The sequence below is a fragment of the Salmo salar genome, chromosome ssa02 (genome assembly GCF_905237065.1).
Source record: "Salmo salar chromosome ssa02, Ssal_v3.1, whole genome shotgun sequence".
Classification (NCBI taxonomy): Eukaryota; Metazoa; Chordata; class Actinopteri; order Salmoniformes; family Salmonidae; genus Salmo; species Salmo salar.
The window spans coordinates 61,952,074-61,976,892 of NC_059443.1; the positions used below are offsets into that span (position 1 = coordinate 61,952,074).

General features: G+C 44.7%; 1 protein-coding gene and 1 non-coding gene across 2 annotated transcripts; both read right to left on the bottom strand.

The window, feature by feature from the left end:
* Positions 1-302: 302 nt before the first annotated feature.
* On the bottom strand, positions 303-22,926 carry LOC106588807 (centrosomal protein of 170 kDa). The gene is made up of 19 exons (XM_014178268.2): positions 22,781-22,926; positions 20,619-20,773; positions 20,172-20,261; positions 20,000-20,078; positions 19,590-19,648; positions 18,709-18,904; positions 14,831-14,968; positions 14,059-14,523; positions 13,346-13,767; positions 13,036-13,164; positions 12,515-12,650; positions 10,755-12,284; positions 10,244-10,496; positions 9,965-10,082; positions 5,278-5,436; positions 4,283-4,371; positions 3,733-3,826; positions 1,490-1,541; positions 303-1,046 (listed from the first exon to the last, which is right to left on the bottom strand). Exons 2-19 carry the CDS (start codon positions 20,721-20,723, stop codon positions 742-744), a joined length of 4,419 nt encoding a protein of 1,472 aa, XP_014033743.1. The 5' UTR covers positions 20,724-20,773; positions 22,781-22,926; the 3' UTR covers positions 303-741.
* On the bottom strand, positions 9,770-9,861 carry trnav-uac (transfer RNA valine (anticodon UAC)). The gene is given in 2 exon segments: positions 9,770-9,805; positions 9,822-9,861. It is a non-coding gene; the product is annotated as a tRNA-Val (tRNA).
* Positions 22,927-24,819: the final 1,893 nt, after the last annotated feature.

Here is a 24,819-nt window from a genome sequence, read left to right on the forward strand (position 1 = left end):
TTTATAGCACCATACAGGTTCCATTTAGAACCTTATGAGTATGGTTAAAGAACCAAAGCCAAAGAACCCTTATTTGCCACTATATAGAACCATTTGTTTTTAGTGTGTAAAGTTACACGGTGTTACACAATCGGCAACACTGTCGAACACAAACAGAATCATATCAAAAGTCTTCTGAAAAGTCATCAATCAACCAGCAACAGCTGCCGTTAGCAGACCATAATGCAAAATAACTCTTGATACTTTTCAAACGTGTTCAAGAATATTGATAGAGTAGTGTTGATGACGGACTGTAGGACATGTACTGGTACAGAGATTGTATTGACAGTACATCATCCTTTCACAACCTTTCTATACACATGTTATAGCTACAGAACAAGCTCACTGTTGGCTCCAATTCATATGAACAAATGGATTGGTATGTCATAGACAAAGATTAACAGTGTTTCTTCACTTCTCTTTTGGTCAGGTCTGATGTCCAGGAGGTTTGTCCAGACATTGAAGGAAATGTCAACCCACTGGGCGTACACTAGTTGAGTCAACATCGCTTCCACGTCTTTTCAATGAAATGACGTTGAAACAATGTGGAAGAGATATTGAATTGACATCTGTGCCCAGTGGGAATCCCATCTCTCCAAGTCTTTTACCATCCTCCCTAGTAGTGAGCCTCAATCAGGGCCCCTCCAAGCAAGTGTTTAGGTAGTTGTACTTTAGTTGTGTGTTCTTGATCCAGTATCCTCCTCATTTATGAACCACACAGTTCTGTTCTCCACCACTAGAGGGCAGATTATTATTCACATGGAGTCCCAGGTCTCTCTCTGCCACCTGGGTAGAGGTGCCTGAGGCCCCCGAGGAGGGTCCACCGCTGGGGGCCGACAGGGTGCTGCTAGAAGGGCCTTCTCCACTACTACCTCCAGGGGGGTGACCGGCAGCGGAGGGCCCCGCTGCCCCAGGACTGACCCTCTGCAGGTCGGTCAGAGGGCTGGTCAGTCCCAGGCTGGTCAGGGCATCCAGGGTGCCGTCCGGATCCACCATCACATCAATCACTGTGGAGGAAAGAGGAGAAGGTCTAAGTCAATGAAAGAGGTGGTCTGTCTATCAGTCAGTCAAAGAGGAGAAGGTCTGTAAATCAGTCAGTCAAAGAGGAGAAAGGTCTGTCAATCAGTCAGTCAAAGAGGAGAAGGTCTGTCAATCAGTCAATCAAAGAGGAGAAGGTCTGTTAATCAGTCAGTCAAAGAGGATGTCCGTCAGTCAAAGAGAAGGTCTGTCAATCAGTCAGTCAAAAAGGAGGTCTGTCAATCAGTCAATCAAGCAAGCAAACAATCAATCAATCAGAGAATGGAAGATTTATTGATATAAAATGTGATGATTGATATGATGAAATACGTATGAATATAGATGCTCTATGCAGATGCTAACTGTATATCTCTATGACTTGTACTATATACAGCTGAAATCAAATCATGTATGACTGTCTCAGGACTCATACCTAGTAACTGTCTCTCCACTCTCTTCAGATCCTGGAGGACGGTGGTGATCTCCTGGTAAACAACCACACAACAAACAAAAAGGTCAACAACAAAAAACACAACAATTGTTTATGGAATTGAAGAAGGGATACCGTTCACGATAAGACACTGACGTCCTCACCTGTTACCTTCCTTATACAACAACAACATCAGATTGACCCTTGTTACCTTCCTCCTATCTACTGGGAAAAGTTGAAGCAATTAAAACGTGGCATAATCATCCCCTCCATTTGGACTCTAGTGAACAGACACATCACTGAGAGGTAGCCTAAGGCCAGCCACTGTGTTCAGTCTGAATTTACAACCTTGTTCCTGAGCAAGGCAGTATTTTTTGGACCACCCACGACAACTGACTATAAGTCAAGTCCTTTGACTAATCAAACTGCTCCTCTCCTCCAGCTTGAATGGAAGTTCTGATATAGGATCAGTTTAGCCTTTTAGATCATAATTAATACAATTATATGAACATGAGAGACCTGATCCTAGATCAGCTCTCCTACTCTGAGACACTTTTTAATACGGGAGGACAGTGAGGAGGGATCGCTGATATAGGGAGGTGGGACTGAAAGGCTGTCGGTTCAAATCCCAGGATGGACATATTATCGCCGTTCACCCGAGAGTGACACTTGATTCTGATGTGATGTTTGATACTGTTGTCGAATGTTATGTTATACTCTCGGAGAGAGAGAAAGATAGGGAATGAGAGAGTGAGAGAGAGGCAAGAGAGGGAGGGAGGGAGAGAGAGAAAGACAGAGGGAGGGAGGGAGAGAGAGAGAGGGAGGGAGGGAGACGGAGGGAGAGAGAGAGAGAGGGGGAGAGAGAGGGGGAGAGAAAAGAGAGAAAGAGAGAGAGGGGGGGAGGGAGGGAGACGGAGGGAGAGAGAGAGAGAGGGGAGAGAGAGGGGGAGAGAAAAGAGAGAAAGAGAGAGAGGGGGGGGAGTCAAACCTCATCAATTAAAGTGGATATTAAAATACTTTATTACAATCAAGAAACATCATAACTTATACTTTCAGAATTGAGAGGAAGTGACTTATTATCTTGATTCAGAAAGTGATGCCAACTCACTTCTCAATTAAACAAATGTGACTGTGCAGACCGGGGGGCAGGTTTGAGAAACACGTCCTTACCTCACCCCCTTACCACCTTCTGTTTAGGTCGTCCTACTACATCTGGGTGTTTGTCAGGCTTAACAGACATGATTAATGCAACAGCACCATCAGCCAATGACGGCCTTTAAAACTACTCCGAGCTACCCAGATGGTGGTAGAAGTCATCAATTATTTACCGTCCCAAAGTTTTGTTGCATCATCACCCCAAATAAGCACTCTCTGGTTTGTGTTTAGATTTTTACCAGGCACTTCTCTTGCACCATTGAGAGCGTCCTGACCGGTTGCATCACGGCCTGGTACGGGAATTGCTCCGTCTATGACCGCAAGGCCCTCCAGCGGGTGGTGAAGATGGCCCAGTACATCACTGGGACCGTGCTCCCACCCATCCAGGACATCTACTCGAAACGGTGACTGAGGAAGGCCCACAGCATCATCAAGGACTCCACAAACCCCAGCCACGAGCTGTTCTCTCCCTTACCGTTGGGCAGACGTTATTGGAGCATGAGGTCTGATACCAACAGGCTCAGAGCAGTTTCTTTCGACAAGCCATCAGACTGCTGAACACTTGAACTGGACTGACCACCTGCTCTGATTCTCCATACCTTAGCACACATGCACTCACTGACGCAAGCATTCACACACCCACACAGACACATATACATTCATGCTACACACACATCACAACTGTCGCTACCAGAATGTTATTATTATTTCTAAATACTGCACAATGTAAACACTTGCCCCCCAACCCCCATTCCCCCAAAACACGTGTAAATATTGGACTATAAATTGTGCCTTCCTTTATTATACTTATGCTAAAATGTTTATTCTATTCTACTGAACCATTAACTTTATGTTCCTATTATTATTTTTTATTACGTTTTATTGTGGTTGCACCGTCCAGAAGGAACCTGCCAGTACACATTTGGTTGGACGGTGTATACTATGTGTATCCCGTACCTACGACTAATAAAACTTGAAACCTGAACTTGAAACTAGGTCCACCTGCCCTCTGTAGTCATTTATCCCAGCTGCTGGGTGGTACAGCAAGAGGCAAGGTGTGAGGTCAGGACAGTAGGGGTCTGGCACCTTACCGTGCTGGAAGTCTGGAGGAGTAGAGAGTCATGCTCGGCTTGGAGTTTATTCTCAATCTCGTCCCATTTCCGGTCCTTATCTTTGAATAATATCCTGGAGAAGTTTTCAAAAATAAATTGAAAATAAATATCTGTTCTATGATCACGTTGAGTGATTTAATTTGTGTGAAATGGGTTGAGGGGGGACATGAAATTGGTTTCTGATGTTTAAAAAGTGAGGATGGATGATTCAAGTTGTCATCTTAACCTTTATGAAGTGCCATTCATAATATGCAAATTAGGATACCGTATTTTCTAGGATACAATCCATCATATCTTATACAACACTACTGATTCTTCCTTGTCGTTAACCGGATTTGATCCAGTTCAAAGCACAGCATGTAGCTGCATGTATTCAGAATGAAATGACTTCAAAATCAAACGCTAGCCTATTATTTCACACTGCTTGTGTTTTCTTGCAACTCATAAAGCACTTCATCATCAAAATCAGGGAATTCATTATTTCACATTCCTTTTCTTTGAATGAGTCGTGATGAAAGGTGATGCCTACCTGATTTTGCCTGCTGTTTTGTCCACAGAATGGCGTATCCGTGCAGAGAGCTGGGTCACAGATGCTAATAGTAAACTGTCCAACACCGCCTGAGGGGAAACAACAAGGAAAAGAGGAGGTCTTATGTAAGAGGTGCTTCAGTAAACACCTAAAATAGCATAATAACTAGGACAGGCAGGGATACCAAGGCTATATGCAGTCACAAAACCATGAGGATATTAGATATACAATAGCTTCTTTTTGCACAAATCTCCCAGAAACCAGCATCATCCATCATTAATATAGTAATAATTGTGATATTAAGGACCGGACCTTTTTTTTCCAATTTTTGCCTAAAATGACATACCCAAATCTAACTGCCTGTAGCTCAGGCCCTGAAGCAAGGATATGCATATTCTTGGTACCATTTGAAAGGAAACACTTTGAAGTTAGTGGAAATGTGAAATGAATGTAGGAGAATATAACACATTAGATCTGGTAAAAGAAAATACAAAGAAAAAAACAACCTTTTTTTGTTACATCATCTTTGAAATTCAAGAGAAAGGCCATCAAAAATTTATTCCAGCCCAGGCGCAATTAACATTTTGGCCACTAGATGGTAGCAGTGTATGTGCAATGTTTTAGACTGATTCAATGAACCATTGTATTTCTGTTCAAAATGTTATATCAAGACTGCTCAAATGTGCCTAATTGGAATATTAATAACTTTTCAAGTTACACACTGTTTCATCAATAATACAGTATGTTTCTGATGGGATAGGGTCAATTCACCCTGACATCAAGTCCTTTTGGTTTATTGGCTGTGTTTTGTCTCTCTCTAACGACTGTTTTTCAAACTTCTTTATCTCAAACTGGTAATGTTGCCATTGTCATTATAAACACACATTGGATAAAGACAAGCTGAACCAGACTAGAAACCAGGCTAAACCAGAGTACAATCAAATACTTTCAATTATTTATATTTTTAGTTTGGATTCCAAGCGGCAACAACTCACGTCCTCTCTGTTCCAGGTCTGGCGGCGAATGGCGCGGGGACCCTGTCTGTTTGAGTTGCGTGGCCGGAGCTCCACGGGGCGGATGTTATTACCCAGAATGTTCTCTGTAGATGGGCCGCTTCCCAGATCCAAGCCATCGTCAAAAACTCGCTCCTCCAACTGGGCAAAGCAACCAATACAAAGTAATTTGTTTTCTGATATATAGAGTACCAGTCAAAAGTTTGGACACATCTACTCATTCCAAGGTTTTTCTTTATTTTTACTCTTTTCTACATTGTAGAATAATAGTGAAGACATCAAAACTATGAAACAACACATATGGAATCATGTAGTAACCAAAAAAGTGTTAACCTCTCTAGGGTTGGCGGGACGAAATCATCCCACCTACGTAACAGCCAGTGGAATCCTGTGGCGCGTTATTCAAATACCTTAGAAATGCTATTACTTCAATTTCTCAAACATATGACTATTTTACAACATTTTAAAGACAAGACTCTCGTTAATCTAACCACACTGTCCGATTTCAAAAAGGCTTTACAACGAAAGCAAAACATTAGATTATGTCAGCAGAGTACCCAGCCAGAAATAATCAGACACCCATTTTTCAAGCTAGCATATAATGTCACATAAACCCAAACCACAGCTAAATGCAGCACTAACCTTTGATGATCTTCATCAGATGACACACCTAGGACATTATGTTATACAATACATGCATGTTTTGTTCAATGAAGTTCATATTTATATCAAAAAACAGCTTTTTACATTAGCATGTGACGTTCAGAACTAGCATACACCCCGCAAACTTCCGGTGAATTTACTAAACATTTACTAAATTACTCACGATAAACATTCACAAAAAGCATAACAATTATTTTAAGAATTATAGATACAGAACTCCTCTATGCACTCGATATGTCCGATTTTAAAATAGCTTTTCGGTGAAAGCACATTTTGCAATATTCTGAGTAGATAGCCCGGCATCACAGGGCTAGCTATTTAGACACCCAGCAAGTTTAGCACTCACCAAACTCAGATTTATTATAAGAAAAATGTTATTACCTTTGGTGTTCTTCGTCAGAATGCACTCCCAGGACTTCTACTTCAATAACAAATGTTGGTTTGGTCCCAAATAATCCATTGTTATATCCAAATAGCGGCGTTTTGTTCGTGCGTTCAAGACACTATCCGAATGGTAAAGAAGGGTGACGAGCACGACGCATTTCGTGACAAAAATTTCTAAATATTCCATTACCGTACTTCGAAGCATGTCAACCACTGTTTAAAATCAATTTTTATGCCATTTTTCTCGTAAAAAAGCGATAATATTCCGACCGGGAATCTGCGTTTAGGTAAAAAGACGAAAGAAAATAAAGCATGGGGTCGACTCGTGCACGCGCCTAAGCCCATTGTCCTCTGATCGGCCACTTGCCAAAAGCGCTAATGTGTTTCAGCCTGGGGCTGGAATTACATCATTCAGCTTTTTCCCGCCTTCTGAGAGCCTATGGGAGCCGTAGGAAGTGTCACGTTACAGCAAAGATCCTCAGTCTTCAATAAACAGAGGCAAGAAGCTCAAGGAATGGTCAGACAGGGCACTCCCTGTAAGGAATCTTCTCAGGTTTTTGCCTGCCATATGAGTTCTGTTATACTCACAGACACCATTCAAACAGTTTTAGAAACTTTTGGGTGTTTTCTATCCAAAGCCAATAATTATATGCATATTCTAGTTACTGGGCAGGAGTAGTAACCAGATTAAATCGGGTATGTTTTTTTATCCGGCCGTGCAAATACTGCCCCCTATGCCCAACAGGTTAAACAAATCCAAATATATTTGAGATTCTTCAAAGTAGCCACCCTTTGCCTTGACGACAGCTTTGCACACTCGCTAACGTCTGCTTCCAACTCACACTCTCAAACACGTAGATCCCCTGAACGCGGCTCATTTTCCAACCCACTTTCCAGCTCACACTCTCAAACACATTGATCCCCTGAACGCAGCTCACTCTCCAGATCCCAATCACCTGAATTCTGATCACCTGTTCACACACCTGTATGTCATTATCACACACTATTTAGTTCAGTTCTTTGCACCCCATCATTGTGAGGTATTGTTTGTTTTGTGACACACTTCTAGTTGGAGCTCTGGTTTGCCTGTAATTTAAGCATCCTGTGTATGTGTCACGTCCTGACCAGTATAAGGGTTATTTGTTATTGTAGTTTGGTCAGGACGTGGCAGAGGGTATTTGTTTTATGTGGTTCGGGGTGGTGTTTTTGTAGAAGGGTATTTGATTCATGTATTCCGGGGTTTTTGGGCACTGTTCTATGTTAATGTATTTCTATGTTTAGTCTAGTTAGTTGTATTTCTATGTTTAGGTTAATGGGGGGTTGGACTCTCAATTGGAGGCAGGTGCTTTCTCGTTGCCTCTGATTGAGAGTCCTATATATGGGTATATGTTTGGTTTAGTGTTTGTGGGAGATTGTTTCTTGTTTTGCCTGTGAGCCTGACAAGACTGTTTTGTTTTTCGTGAGTTCTTCGTTGTTTGTTATTTTGGTGTTCACTTCATTTTAAAATAAATCAAGATGAGCATCCACATTCCTGCTGCGTTTTTTTGGTCCTCCATTCCCGACGACAACCGTGACAGTATGATAGTTGTTGCCTGGCTCACTAACGACACCTTTTGCCTATTCCCTGCCTGTACTTTAGCCTATCGGATTTCCTGTTATCAACCTATTATCTGATCTCCCAGACAATGTTACTAGCCTTTTCCCTGCCTGTACTGTTGCCTTTTTGGACCCCCTGTGTATGACCTTCTGCCTGCCCCTGGACCCAGCTACCTGCCTCCTCCTTTGGTACTTTACATTAAACACCTGCTGCGCCCTGCGCTTGAAAGCAGCTCTCTGTCTCCCAAAGTGTTCATTACACACGCTTGGCATTCTCTCAACCAGCTTCATGAGGTATTAACCTGGAATACATTTCAGTTAACAGGTGTGCCTTGTTAAAAGTTAATTTGTGGAATTTCTTTCCTTCTAAATGTGTTTGAGCCAATCAGTTGTTGTGACAAGGTAGGGGTGGTATACAGAAGATAGCCCTATTTGGTAAAAGACCAAGTCCATATTATGGCAAGAACAGCTCAAATAAGCAAAGAGAAATGACAGTCCATCATTATTTTAAGACATGAAGGTCAGTCAATGCGGAAAATTTCAAGAACTTTGAAAGTTTCTTCAAGTGCAGTTGCAAAAACCATCAAGCGCTATGATGAAACTGGCTCTCATGAGGACTGCCACAGGAAATAAAGACCCAAAGTTACCTCTGCTGCAGAGGATAAGTTCATTGGAGTTAACTGCACCTCAGATTGCAGCCCAAATAAATGTTTCACAGAGTTCAAGTAACAGACACATCTCAACATGAACTGTTCAGAGGAGATTGTGTGAATCAGGCCTTCATGGTCGAATTGCTGCAAAGAAACCACTACTAAAGGACACCAATAATAAGAGACTTGCTTGGGCCAAGAAACACGAGCAATGGACATTAGACCGGTGGAAATCTGTCCTTTGGTCTGATGAGTCCAAATTTGAGATTTTTGGTTCCAACCGCCGTGTCTTTGTGAGACGCAGAGTAGGTGAACGAATGATCTCCGCGTGTGTAGTTCCCACCATGAAGCATGGAGGAGGAGGTGTGTGGGTGCTTTGCTGGTGACACTGTTATTTATTTAGAATTCAAGGCACACAACCAGCATGACTAATACACGCCATCCCATCTGGTTTGCGCTTAGTGGGATTATCATTTGTTTTTCAACAGGACAATGACCCAAAAACACCTCCAGGCTGGGAAAGTGCTATTTGACCAAGAAGAAGGGTGATGGAGTGCTGCATCAGATTACCTGGCCTCCACAATCACCTGACGTCAACCCAATTGAGATGGTTAGTGTTGAGTTGGACCACAGAGTGAAGGAAAAGCAGCCAACAAGTGCTCAGCATATGGCGGAACTCCTTCAAGACTGTTGGAAAAGCATTCCAGGTGAAGCTGGTTGAGAGAATGCCAAGAGTGTGCAAAGCTATCATCAAGGCAAAGGGTGGCTACTTTGAAGAATCTAAAATCTAAAATATATTTTGATTTGTTTAACACTTTTTTGATTACTATATGATTCCATATGTGTTATTTTATAGTTTTGATGTCTTCACTATTATTCTACAACGTAGAAAATAGTACAAATAAAGAAAAACCCTGGAATGAGTAGATGTCCAAACGTTTGACTGGTACTGTAAATCCACAATATTCACAAGGAGCAGGCTTCAGGGCCCGTATTTATGTAGCTTCTGATAGGAGTAGTGATCTAGGCTCAGTTTTTAGAATTTTGATCATATTCCTAGATCAGCACTCCTACTCTGAGACGCTTTATGAATATTTTACATTTACATTTTAGTCATTTAGCAGACGCTCTTATCCAGAGCAACTTACATTTCATACATTTTTTTTTTTCTTTCCCGTACTGGCCCCCCGTGGGAATCGAACCCACAACCCTGGCGTTGCAAACACCATGCGTTGTAAACACCATGCTCTACCAACTGAGCTACAGGGAAGGCATGGGCCCTGATATGTACAGGTAGCTCAGACTTTTGGGGAAGTCATGACTGATGTCAACAGCTACATAAAGTGGGATTTATTGCATCGTGGGATGTGTAGTACCATGGCTCCTGGGTCAGTGGCAGCACTAGCGGCTGGGCTGACTGAGTCGATCTCTCCGGCCACGTCATGGATCTCCCTGGCCAGCATGGCCAGGTCTTTGGCTAGGTCCTGACTGATCCTGTCAACATACAGGAAATGAATCAGTTAAATACCCTTGATTTTACTTCTATTGTGTATTATTGTGCGTATTATATTGTATAGGCCTAGTGAGATTGCTCCACTATGGAATTGACCCTACAGTATCTCTGTATATGTACAGTACAGACTGCTCCTCCATACCTGGCGATCTCTTCACTGTGAGTGGTCCAGTCCTTCATGTACTCCTCCTGTTCTCTGCCTGCTGACTGCTGCCTCAGAGCCGCTATGCCCCCCGGACTGGGCGTGGCAGGGGCGGAGCCACCCAGCTGGGTCAGCCGCGGCGACGCAAACTGCCGGGCGGGACCGCTGTGCTTGGACGGGTGGCGGTTGGAGCCGAACTCGTCCTCAGAGGTGGAGGCGTAGTCCATGGGCATCCGGCGCCACCGGCCACCAGCTGGAGTCAAGAGAATATGTTTTGTCAGTAGCAGTAGTAGTGATTGAGAGCTTTACCACTACTAGATACACATAACTGTCCATAGAGAAGAGATTTTACTCATACATATAAATGTACATAAAGATGCTCAATTATGACAGAACCTACAAAAAGACTATAGCACAAACATGATACAAAATCAAACATTGCGGTGGATAAGTTACTAGAGAACAGTCACTCAGAAACACTACTTCTGTATCAGACAGTACAGTATGTTACCTGTGGGGGTGATGTAGCCCTTAGACTTGTCAGGTAGTTTGGAGGCGCTGTTAGCCCTGGCCCTGGGTATTATCCCTCCCATGTTGCTGACTCCTCTGAGTCCCTGTCGGACGGCGTAGTTGGTAGCAATGCTACGAGCCCCTATCCCCCGGCTACGGCCCCCCGTGGCCTCTGAGTCACTCTGGGCAGACGGAGATCCCATCCTGGGCTTCCTGGGCTGGGCCAGGGCCTCAATGCGGGACAGGCCTCTCCGGATCCCTGGTCCGGGAGCCGCGGACCTGGAGCTAGCGGTGCTAGCCTCGGAGGCTACGGACATCCGGTCCATGTCGGCTGGTTCGGTATCGGAGGAGTCCCCCAAACGGGCACGTCTGAGTATCGAGGCCCGGGTGGGCCGCACCTTGGGCAAGGTGGTGGTAGGTTTACTGAGGGTGTTCGTGGTGGTGCTGGACGCCTGGGTGTTTTTAGCCCGGCTAGCCTTGGTGCTAGCCTCCACTCTGGTGCTTCCGGCTTGGGTTCTGGCGTGGGAACTGTGGGAGCTAACCTCATGTATGGAGGGTTGGGAGTCGGAGAGGAGGGAGTTGGAGTTGACGTCGTCATCTGTTAGGTCCAGGGAGGTCCAGGCACGACCAGCTTGGCGGGTCCCTTGTCCTCCAGACGGTCTGGATTTGGGTTTCCTATCCTGGGTATCTCTGGCTCTGGTAGGCCCCTTGGTGGAGGAACTCAGCACCGTCTTCTCCCTCTCTTTCTGTTGGGCCGCTAGGGTACGTCTCTTCTGGTGGACCACCTTCCGCCCTCCGATGCCCGCTGCCTGGCTAACGGTGCTGGTGGTGTCCACATCCGACTCGGGCGACAAAGACCCCTCGATGGACTGGCTAATTGGTTCACCCAGGTCTGATACCGTTGTCTCCAGAAATGCACCCACCGCCTCTGAGTCCTTCTGCCGGGTGGTACTATCCACCCTGCCCTCCTTTGTCAGTATTCGTGCCCCAGTTTGCGTGTCAATCCGTGGGATGAGCTCCTGGGGGACGTTGGTGCTGGGTCTCTCCACCGTAAAGCTCTCTTGTCTAAGAAGCGGTTTCCCAACACTCTCCCTTTCTTTAGCCTTCTCCTCCATCTCCTTCTTCCTCCTCCGTGCCTCCTCCAGTCTCTTCCCCCCACTACTCACTGGCCGAGGAGGCAGTTTCGCCAACACAGTTTCTTTCCGGCTTCCCGCATCTTGGTTCTTAGCTGGAGAGCCTTTTTTTGGACTTCCTCTGGTGCTTCCACCCACACTACCAGCCTGGCTACCCCCACCACCTCCACCACCAGGCTTGGTCCTCCCTACTCTCCCCATCTCCTGGTTCTCCTTCTCCTGGAGCTCAGTGTCCTGTTTCTCCCCCACATCGGAGGGGCGATGAGCTGGACCAGGGGATCTCCTCCCCCCTGGGGTTGCCTCCTTTGTGGAGGGGAGCTGGGGCAGGGTTCTCCTCTTGCGCTCTGTATAGCTGGAGGAGGCCATGGAGGCAGAGTGACTGGACTCACTGATCTCAGCTATAGAGAGACAGGGTATTAAAAAAAATCATAATCATTTCTACACAATAATATCTATTGTGTCTAACTAACTCTCATATATTGGCGATATAAATACCCAACACTCTTTTCTTTATTCTAGTTATTTTTGACTTTATACTGAAATAAGTGGTATGACTAATAAATTAAAAACAACTGAAAAAGAGCAAATCACTTCAATTTCAAAACAGGTCTAAAACCAGCAGTAGTACCTCTGTCCTCAGTGTGGTAGTGGACATGGGACTCAGCTCCAGAGCCCTCAGGATCAGTTCTGATGTGGCTGGCTGCCAGAGTAGCCCATTGGGAGACCCACCTGGGACCACCCACAACCAGCTCCTCTGGGAGAGACTGGAGGACAAACAGGGGAGAAACTTAAATTGAACAACACCCAGTCCCCAACATAAAGGGGAGAGACTAGAGCACAGGGAAGACAAGGACACATTCTACTAGTCAGAGTGTCACAGTGGCATGTACACATCTATTATTTACAGGTAAAATGCTTAGGACTACTTCAAACAAAACCGCACTTTTGAGAGCATATCTTTTCTTTATAAAAAATCGTATTCTTTCCACAAGGAATGACATCAAACTGAAAGCTTTCTTTACGTGTGAAGTCTGCCTTAATCTTGGAGTATAAATATAGCAAATCTACAGTAGTGTCTGGCTTAGAGTTGAACTCCTTCACTCCTCTGCAATGGAGAGTCTCTGTGTAGACAGACAGAAATGCTGTTACCTCTGGTTCGATACGTCCAGGCTTGCCTCTGTCTCCTGAGCCTGGTCTCTGAGTGGTCAGTCTCTCTCTCTGGATGTCAGGATAGCCCCCCACCCTGGACAGAGACTGGTAGTCCTCCACACCAAATACCTGGGCCAGAACATGGACTTCAATAAACATTCAACCAAACAATCAATCAAGAGATCAACATAATGTGGGCTTAGTGCACTTGCACTGTATCACTTGCAGTAAATACGAGGCTATGCCCTTGACAATAATACACCAATTATGGGACTCATGACTGTGTAAAATAGTTATTTACCATCCCCACCTTGTCAATCATTCTCCTGGCCTCCTCCTCTTGGTTATCTTCGTTCTCTATCTCTATGGTATAGGTCCCCCGGTCGCTATAGTCATCTCCATGGCGATTCTGAAACCCCTCCCCAAGTCCTATCGGTTGGTGTTGGTCGCGGTGGTAAGGAACTGAATCCTTGGTCCTCTCTCTCTCTCTTAACTCTCCTCCGATGGGTGCCATTTTGGAAGCTGAGGATCTGTGTCGTCGGGCTGGGCTATCTTCCTCGGCAAAGAGTCCCTCTGGGACGTTGGCGCGCCCCTCTCGTATCTTGACCCCTGACCCCTCTAGTCGGCCGCCCCACAGCCCCCTGGAGTGGTCCTCGAGGGCGGCCCAGCGTTGCTCTCCCAGCGCGGCTGCGTTCTCCGAGTCGCTCTGGGTACCGTCCTCGTGTTTACTACCTGAAACGAGAGAGAAGGGGGTTGGACGTTTGGTGTGTGCAGTTATAATCCTATGAACCTATTGGGTTGGTTTCCCAGACACCGATTAAGCATAGTCCTTGACTATGAAGCGCTTTCGATGGAGATTATCCATTGAGCATGCTTTCAAATCAAGGACTAATCTTAATCTGTGTTTGGGAAACTGTCTCATAGTGTAATAACTGTGTAGTGCTATGTAATGTAATGGCAAGAGGACTTGCCGACGGAAAAATCTCAATTCTATTCTTATGGTGATTGGTAGGTTGGTCTTACCTTTAAGACTCTTCAGCTGAACCGGCACATCGCTCTTCACGCTCTCCCCGTCGTCCTCCGCCACTCTGTCAACCGACTCCGTACGGGCCAATGGGATCTCGTTCTGGGCCAGCCAATCAGCTACTTTCACCTCCGCCGCCACCATGGCCGTTTGCAGGGCGCTCAGCTCCTCTCCCGCGCCCTTCTTTGGGGGCCGTGGCCTCACCTCCGGCGCCACCTTCGCCACCCGGTCCTTAACCGTCACCTTATTGGACGCCTGCAGGTCAAACTTGATGGTGAAGGAGGCGTGGCCCTGGGGGATGACTTCAGGACCGGAGGCGGGGTTAGTGGCGGTGGCGCCATCCGTGTCTTGGGAGGGGGGTTCGTTGGTATAGGAGGGGATCTCGAAGTAACTGGGCTCCTGGCCTGAGGTGTACAGGCCATTCTCCTGGGCCTCGGCTGTTGTCTCCTTGGGGTCTTTACCATCTGTCGTTTCAAGCAGATATCAAGATGGCGTAATACAAGGACGTAGACTTTGAGATTCAATTGCTGTCATATGCTACCAGAAAAGCAAATGTCTAATGTTATCTGGTAGGGTTTTTTATGTATAAACAGGCAGACAGACAGACAGACAGACAGACAGACAGACAGACAGACAGACAGACAGACAGACAGACAGACAGACAGACAGACAGACAGACAGACAGACAGGCAGGCAGGCAGGCAGGCAGGCAGACAGACAAAGTGAAACACAGCTAACTTCAGTCTGTATTCCAGGCTAGACAGCATCTACCTGACTCAGATCTCTCCTGCTTCCTGTCAGTTGTCGTCCCATCCTGCTTCCCAGAGTTCTCATCGTCTGCGTCCCCGTCCCCCCACCAGGAAGGCTGGCCGTACAGAGGGGTGCCCCTTTTTAGTACTGCAATGTCCCCTGGGAAAGAAACGACACCCTCCACAAGGTCAGTGAGAAAGACATGGATTTTGTTTTGAACTGAAATTGTGTTTCCTCACAGTTCTCCAAAAGGCTATTGTGACAGAGCAAGTTTAACCTCCTAGTTTGTCTTCCGCAGGTATTCCCACACGCATTGCCTTCGGGAGTATGCCAAATAAAAATGTATATATATTTTTTTTATTTAAAAAAAATGATTCTTCACATTTTCAAACAGTCCATTTATATTTTCCAACGGGGCTATACATTTGGGTGAGGTTTTCTTCTCACCTGAGTAGCCTCGTTTCACTGCCAAAAATAGTGTTCAGTGAAATAACAACACAATGTCAAATACAGGTAGCCTAGTCAAATAATTAACATCCAATCACATTAACCGTTACTTTCTCGCGGGAATTCCATTAACGGACCGTATGTAGTCAAACATAGCTGCCACTCATTCCGTTTGCTCGAAAATTGATAAATGGTTTAAAAAAGTTAGGCCCGCATCCATAGAGATACATACCAGCTCTACTGGTAGTACTGCTACTACTAGCAGTACTACACCTGCACCTGTCAACGACACAAGTTGTTCTGCTTCCACGAGCACATCCAATATACATTTGTTGTTATCCCAGCTAGCATGGACACTGACAGTTGTGAATCTGACGCAGCCGAAGAGCTACTGCCTCCTTACCCGGGAAAGCACCGAACAACAGACAGGGACGTTGGACCATCTAAGAGGCGCAAATATGATGAGAACTACATTGATTTGGGGTTCATTTATATTGGGAGTAGTGCCTTTCCTCAGCCACAGTGTGTTATATGTGCAAAAGTACTATCTCACAACTTGATGAAACTTTCACTCTTGCGCAGACATTTAGAAACAAAACATGCCAATTTGAAAAATAAGCCACAGGAGTTTTTTGAGCGAGAATTAAAACGACATTTGAGTAGTAAGACGTGTATAAAAGCCACAGATACCATTAATAAGAAGGGGCTAGAAGCGTCTTATATGGTGAGCTACCGAGTGGCTAGGACAGGCAAGCCCCATACTATTGTGGGGGACTTAATTCTTCCTGCTGCCGAGGATATGGCTTGGACAATGCTGGGGGAAAAGGCCAAAAAAACTATAGAGACAATGTCTTCATCAAACAACACTATTTCACGATGCATCAGTGACATGGCAAGATATGTTTTGAAACAATTACTGCTTCGCATACATGCCAGTGAATTCTATGCGTTACAGCTGGATGAGTCAACAGACGTGGCGGGCCAGGCACAGCTGGTATATGTCCGTTACGTTTATGGGGGGTCAATTAAGGAAGACATCCTCTTCTGCAAACCACTGGAAACCAGGACAACAGGAGAGGATATTTTTAAAGTACTGGAGAGCTTTGTGACATCAAATGGAATTTGGTGGTCAAGATGTTTTGGTATCTGTAATGACGGCGCAAAAGCCATAACAGGTGTAATAAAGATAATCTAACGTTTTACCTAATGATATATAAGGAGGGCATTTGCACAACATGTTTCACAACAGCACACAACAAAATTCCAGAGACATATTGAGCGACCAACTGATACCAATCACGACCACACCCAGAGACAGATGGCTGACTTAAGCCCTAGCCACACGAACTGACCACTGGTGTAAAGAACAACATTCCATGAATATCGCAAGCACCCAGACACGAATTACCAGAAATACACACACACACACACACACTTAGGTGTGTTGGACTCCGAGGACAAAGGACACTGCCAAGGGCCAATGGGAAGTCGACACCACCTGGAGAATGGACCGTCCCTCCACTCATCGACCAGTCAGGAGAGCGGACCTACTAGACTCAACGTCAACACACTGTTATTTCATTGTATAAATTGGATGTACACTATGTTTCGGGGCTCTCTTCTGCTAGTTCCCTATGAGCTAAACGAAGGAGTCCGTGCACGCTTTGCCAAATATCTTTGTCTCCTAATAAACTGCCTTACTATAAACTGAATCACCCGGTCCAACGTCTTGACTTGGTCTCCTTCTCAAATAACTAATCATCAACACAGGGAGACATAGTGGAGTGGTAACGAAGCTTGCAAGCAGTTGCTCTCGACGCCACTTGGGTACACTGCAGTATCCACCGAGAGGCTCTTGCTGCCAAGGGAATGCCTAACAGCTTGAAATACGTTTTGGACACTACAGTGAAAATGGTTAACTTTGTTAAAGCAAGGCCCCTGAACTCTCGTGTATTTTCTGCACTATGCAATGATATGGGCAGCGACCATGTAACGCTTTTACAACATATAGAAGTGCACTGGTTATCAAGGGGCAAAGTATTGACATGTATTTTTTAATTGAGAGACGAGCTTAAAGTTTTCTTTACTAACCATAATTTTCACTTGTCTGACCACTTGCATGATGACGAGTTTCTCACGCGACTGGCCTATCTGGGTGATGTTTTTTCTCGCCTGAATGATCTGAATCTAGGATTACAGGGATTCTCCGCAACTATATTCAATGTGCAGGACAAAATTGAGGCTATGATTAAGAAGTTGGAGCTCTTCTCTGTCTGCATTAACAAGGACAACACACAGGTCTTTCCATCATTGTATGATTTTTTTGGTGCAAATTAACTCAAATTTACGGACAAATGTCAAATGTGATATAGCAAAGCACCTGAGTGAGCTGGGTGCGCAATTACGCAGGTACATTCCTGAAACGGATGACACAAACAACTGGATTTGTTATCCCTTTCTTACCCTGCCTCCAGTCCACTTACTGATATCTAAACAAGAGAGCCTCATCGAAATTGCAACAAGTGAAAATTAAATTTAATCAGAAGCCACCGACAGATTTCTGGATTGGGCTGCGCTCAGAGTATCCTGCCTTGGCAAATTGCACTGTTAAGACACTGATGCCCTTTGCAACCACGTACCTATGTGAGAGTGGATTCTCGACCCTCACTAGTATGAAAACTAAATACAGGCACAGACTGTGCGGAAAATGATTTAAGACTGAGACTCTCTCCAAAACAACCCAACATTGCAGAGTTATGTGCATCCTTTCAAGCACACCCTTCTCATTAACCTGTGGTGAGTTATTCACAATTATCTATGAACAAATAAGGTTTTATATGTAAAATGGTTAAATAAAGAGCAAAATGATTGATTATTATTATATTATTTGTGCCCTGGTCCTATAACAGCTCTTTGTCATTTCCCACTTGTGACAAAAACTCACACTCATTCTTATGTTTAATAAATGTATCGTATAGTGTGTGTTTGTGTTGCAGGCTTTCAACGATGGCAAAAAACAACATTTGAGAGTGCGCTGACCCTGGTGCTAGACGGGGTACGCAGCTGGAGGTTGAATGTTTGAAGGGGTACGGGACTATAAAAAGTTTGAGAACCACTGGTCTACCGCAATGTCCCCTGAGAAACAAACAACGACCTCTGCAAACTCGAACTAGCACTTTGTACCCACACAAGTCCCCAAAAGACATTGCGGCAGAACAGTTTGACCTCCAAATTTGTCTCCAAGTCAGAACACTTTAGAATCACATTTAGGTGACAGCCTAGCGTAGGAAACTAAAAATACAGGACACACGGTTGTCACAGCACAGACTGTGTGGGTGTATGGCATCGCCAAAATCCTGTCACCTCTGTTATCTAGTCCTGTCATCTCTGTTAACCTAATCCTGTCACCTGCGTCACCCTCCAAGGTCCATGCGGAGTGCAGACCCTCTCACCTGTCAGCTTGTCACCCCCGACCTCCTCTCTGCTGGTCTCAGGGGGTTTACTACCCACTGCCACCGCCCCGTCGGATCCACCCTCGGAACCACCCTGGGCTGCAGCCTTGACCTCTACTGCAGGTCTGGATGGTTCCGGAACAGCTTCTGGAGGCTTTACCGTCTGCAGCAGGAGCTGACTATTAAACTTCTCGTGCTGATAGACGAAGACACAGGACAACACAGAGAGGAGATGAGCTCACACAGTTAGAGGTATGATTATATGGGTCAGTTTAATAAGGAGCTCTTCTATGTTTGCACTAACATACATGGGACAATCTATCCTTGCATCAGTGAAATTATACAGTAGTCACGGTCTTGGTTATAAGCATAGAATTTTTTGTTGTTGTGCAAATCTCAATTGGCATCAGTTCACGATTCACGCAAAATCTGAGTCATTTATGCATGTAGAACTCAAGTTAGGATTCAGACAGACCTAACTGAACAATGTATCTTCAAGTTCCTCATAAAGTATGTTTTTGTCATTCGAACAAAGCAGTGAGGTTTTGCTACATGCAGCAGAAACCGCCGCCATTCTTGACTGAACATAATCTCCATTAAACATGCATCAACCGACGTAGTAGAAAAAGGCATTTCTCAGGGCTTTTCTTTCATAATACTTTGTAAGCATATTTTACTGGGGCTCTTTCTCAATTCATATTTCCTCGAGTCCTCGCATCCTCTCTCCTCACCTCCTTCTCAAAATGGATTACAGAAGAAAGTCAGAGGGGAGGGACCTTGGAACCTCTCCTCCAATATGGTTGAGAAAAAGGCGAGGAGATAGGATGATAAGAAACACAGAAAGAGAACTAGCTATTTCTTAAGCCTACTGTCCAACCAACCTTTAGTGCTTCCTCGGGGACATGGAGCTCTCCTCGCACCACAGTGAACAGGTTGGTATGTGAGACAGGTTAAGGAAAGGTGATTGTACAGCACAGGCTTAGCTCTTTACAGGAGATAGCACAGATATTTAACATTTTAGTCATTTAACGGCCTACATTCTTATTCAGAGCGACGTACAGTCAAGAAACAGATATGCTAATCTATTATGCATTAGTCACAGCAGTAAGTTTGAAAGGTTAGATGATTTTTCAGGCAGTATATTAAGAGTTATTATTTTACAGTTTTATATACCCGTACTCTGGTCTTGAAGTCCTTTTTTTTGTCGCTCTCATTCATTATGTATTGATGAAATTTCAATTAACTACTGTAGGCTAAACTTCAAAGAATAAATGTCACCATGACAGGATATCATATCCAAACCTCAACTTGTCGTCAATTTTCAAAGTGATATACACCTGCTCCTGTATTCTGACATCATTCACAAATGTCTGGAAGGAAAGGAATATCATTATTAGCAGTTTAGAACAGTTTATGAAGCACATGAATCATTTCATAATCATATTTATTAAAATCTTACTTACCCCATTCAGGCTTCCCAGGTCCTTGACTTTATGTTCGTCCGTGGTTGGCTCATAGTTGATAACGGCATGCTGTTTGTCCACACTGCGGGACTAAAGACACAATAATCCAGTCAATCAATATAATCCTGCTAATCTCTTTATAATCCAGATTACATAGATTACATTTGGTCCATCAGTCACCTGCAGTAGTGTGACCCACTAGATTCGAACCCAGGTCTCTTGACAAGACTGTGTGAGCCCGCGGAGCTAAAGCCTAGAGATCAGCTCTGGGAGCTACCGCACGTCTTCAGGTTACTCATCATGCCGGAGTGGTACATCGACCCACCTCCATAACATTAGCAGTGGTAGTACAGTTTAGGCATAACAGCTACAGTGTTGGACTGACATTCTCCAGTACCCGGGTTGGAGTTCCGTTCTAGACTCGCTACAATACTAAATATGATTTACCTGTAACATGAGTTCACAGTCGTCTCGACCAACAAAGATCATCTCCCAGGGGAGGCGGTGCCTCATGCCCCCGCCACTCACCAGGAACCAGGAAGAGACACTCATCTCTGCCACGCCCACTGCCACACCTGCTCACCTTTAACCCCTATGACACCCTGTGTAAGAAGACAAGGGGCTCCATTCAATCAGTATGGCGGAAGTTCAACGGTACAGCGTGAATGAATGTTTAAAGGCAATGTTCCCGCGTTAGCGGAGACTGCATTCACGGTAACCGCTACATATCTCGGCTCAATGGGAAATGACCGTTACATTTCTATCATGCAATCTGTAACACTTCAGCAATACAGATTGAATAGAGCCCACGGTCAGTATCAGTTAGTTAGAACAACCAGTCATAACAGCCAACTGTAAATGGAGGGAACACAATCATTACCCTTTTTATTAAAACATTTTATATGGTTGCTCACAATGTAAAGAGCTTTGTGATTTTTGTCTGTAAATAAAAATCTCTCTACCAATGAAGTGTAGGCCTATTATTATAATGTATTATTGTCACGACATTCAAACTATTTTCGACAAAGTCGAATGAAGAGAATGGATAAGAACCTAAAAACAAACAGGGATAAAGTTAACAACTTTGTCACACCTAAACTCAGAAAAGAGGTTTCTTTAAACAAAATGCCCAGCACACTGACCTGCTGGTATGACTGGACCTTGTTGCTAACAATACGGCCTTAGAATAGACTACATTGCAACCATTCCAGAAGAAATGAGATAATACGTCAGACTGTTTGACATCCTGCATAACGGCCAAATTTAATTACTGAGTGTTGCCGGGTCACCAAACCAAAGTCTCACTGAACCAATGTCACTGAACTGAGAGTGGCCATTCAGTGATGATGGATATAGTGTGTTACAGCAGGTTGTGATACAGGCTAACATACAGGATCTAAACAACGACGATAACTGTTGGATAGTTGATCAGATGGCTTAGATAGACCAGACAGACAACCTGAAAGACATGAAGATACTGTATAACATGAGTATGACTCAGGACAGGCACAGAGATCACAGCAGGTAGACAGAGAGGGAGAGATGGACACACACCCACACACTGACAAAGAGTCATCTCATTTCCGCTCAGAAGAAACATACCATCTGGTGCTCATTTTTTGGCCATAATTCCTATATATATATATATATATATATATAGGCCTACAGTAGCCTACATAAAAACACACTAAGACTATATGGCCTAACTAGCCTACCATTCAGTTTGCAGTGACACAGGCCTCCATAGGCAATGCTTGAAGGGGTATGCTACTGGTAGGCCATGCTGACTCACGATGCCCCATCAGTGGAAAAGTGATTTAGCGAGATTTAATCTAATCAGGCACCTTGTCATATCTAGGCCCCGATTGAGTGTTGATGGTTCATATGTGAATGCGACCAGACAGTCCTGATTCTCCATTGTGGAATTGGATTGGTTAACCCTCTATGCGGCCTCGGTCTCGCAATTGTGCCCGACGTTTTTGCATTGGTTTCGTTGCCGTCTCTCTCTCGTTCTCCCTCCTTCTCTCAATTACAGAGCTATATCGTAAATGACAGCTCATCATTTCTCCCTGGAAGCTACAGTAGATGGCCCTGCCTGAGCATAAAAAACAACCAACCCTGCGTTAGCGACCGTTCACTTCCTTATTATTACATTTACCATGTGTCCAATAATCATTATTTGTTTTATTAACATAGGCTGTTTTGGGTGTACTAGACACCATATTGATGTATGGCAACTGATGCTGCTGTTTTTCAGTCTGGTCGGTAACCTTTTGCGGTTAAAAGCTTATATGACATCTTTATCATAATCGATAGCTTACATATGTGGTATTACGAGTGCCATTTAGGGCAACGCGTAACACCGAATTACACATACAGGTTAATTTGAAAGGTTTACAATAATAACCCGTCACGTGTTGTTTAGGTCGCCAATTTGATGTGTTCTCTGGGCTGTACCGTTATGGACGAAATAGCCTGGTACCCTCGGACACAAATAGCCTAGAATTTTCATTTTGCGGGCCTTTTTTTCTGTAAGGCAGGTCGCGGGCAAATGCATTGTCTGGGTGTGGTCAGATACGGCGGAGTAATAAAACATGCATCTCACTCACCCTTTGTCAGGTACGGAGTATTCAGCATCCGATTTGTATCCTGTAAATCTTTTGATGCACGGTGCAGTGACATACAGTGAGGGAGCCTGCTGCCTGCCCAGCCCTGGTCCTCGAGCGCTTCTCTTCCTTCGCCTCGAGGTGGCGCTGCGCTGATGTGCAACACAACAAGCCAAGAAGGCAAAGGCAGTCCATCCATGATGCTACGCAATGACAACAACGGCGCAATGAGCGCATCTTCTTGCGTATGACGTTGAGATGTAAACTGTAATCCAATGGTTCCCAACCTTTTTCTGTTACTGTACCACCAATTTAATTTAGCTCTGCCCCAGAATACCCCTCAGGTACCCCCTCATGTGCATTTGACCACGAAGCCTATGGTCTCATGAGTCTTCTCACGTACCGCAGAACACCTGTTGTAGGCTACTGAGTTCTTTAAGGTTGGTCAATGCTGTCCCATGAATATGATCCAGTTGTTTTGATATAGCCAGATGCTGCTAATTCGCGATGGTTGCAGTAAACACAAGTGTTCTTTATTTCTTTATGCTGGAGGCTACTGCATGTGTTGGACCGAAGGATCACTGTCACATAATGTGGTCTGTTATGGGTGTAGTGACAATGTTTTAAGTAGGCTACTGGAATTAGTCTTAAAATGTTGAGCATGTGGAAAATAGTAATTGTTTGCTAGATTGCATTGCCTTACTTAGTATCCTATGAAACGAACCTTTATAGACTGTAGGACTTCACTTTTATTTGATAATAGGCTACCATTTCAATAATCCCTCATGGACAGATTTTAGTTCTGTGTTTCGAAGAGTACTTGATAAATGACATGTGTTAATTTGACGTTATAACCGGCAGAGGGCAGCCTAACTCTATGTTTGGCAGTGAACCAATGGAGCATGGTTCACTGCTGTGGTGGGTGACTGCCAGGTACCAGTACAGGGTGTGTGTGTGGTGTGTGTGCCTGCCAGTAACCAGTAGTCAGGGCTAACATTGTAGCCAGCAGACTGTCTCCCCCTCCTCTCTTCTACTTCCTTAATGGAGTTGTCAGTGCTGAAAGATGCTTCTGGTCGACCCTGCGGATCGGAATCTGATAGTGAAGCCAAGAGCAGCTGGACCGTGTAGGCTACGTGTGCCATTTTTAAATGTGTATAGCGCTGTCCTTGTGATGTACTTGTTCTGTATTATGTCATGTTTCATGTTTTATGTGGACCCCAGGAGGAGTAGCTGCTGCTTTCCCAACAGCTAATGGGGATCTTAATAAATACCAATACCAAGCTGCTTATTATGACCGTCTGACAGTCCTGATAGGTAGACAGACATACAGTTACTGTAATCTGAAGTTGCTCCTAGGTACAGAGCTAGGACCAGTTTGCTCTCCCCAAATTATATCCTGAACCATTAGGGAGGGAAATACAAAACTGACCCAAGATCAGTGTAGAGGGGCGACTTCACCCTAATCCGCTGTCTTCCTTTTAGGCTGGACTGAGATGTCTGCTCTTGGCATTAATCAACCAGGAGTTACTCTCTGTGGTAGACTTGTTAAAAATTAATATACCGTAAAATAAATGCAACTGTCAGAAGAAAACAACAGTGTCAATGATAGCTTCAAAGATCCTTATAATGGCCAGGATATGACATCACATGGCGTTAGTGTATCTTGGCTGTAAAAATGGAGGGAAAGAGAGAGGGGGGCAGCACGGTCACAGGTGACTGTCATGTTTAATAATAATTATCACCACGCACCTGCGCCCCCACACTAATTAACTGGCGCATATGCAAATGAGGCAGGAGAGCACAGCGAAGGCCCAATGGAGAACAGCTAGCTTGTTCAGCTGCAGGACTTGACTAGGATAACGAACAGTCAGGCAGGGCCAGGGAGGAGAGGTGGACGATAGGAGGAGAGCGGGATAAAGAAGGAGGAGGAGACGGGAAGAGAGTGGGAGGAAGAGGAGTGATCACCAGGGAAACTGTAATAAGAGCAGGTGGATGTGTGTGTGTGTGTGTGTGTGTGTGTGTGTGTGTGTGTGTGTGTGTGT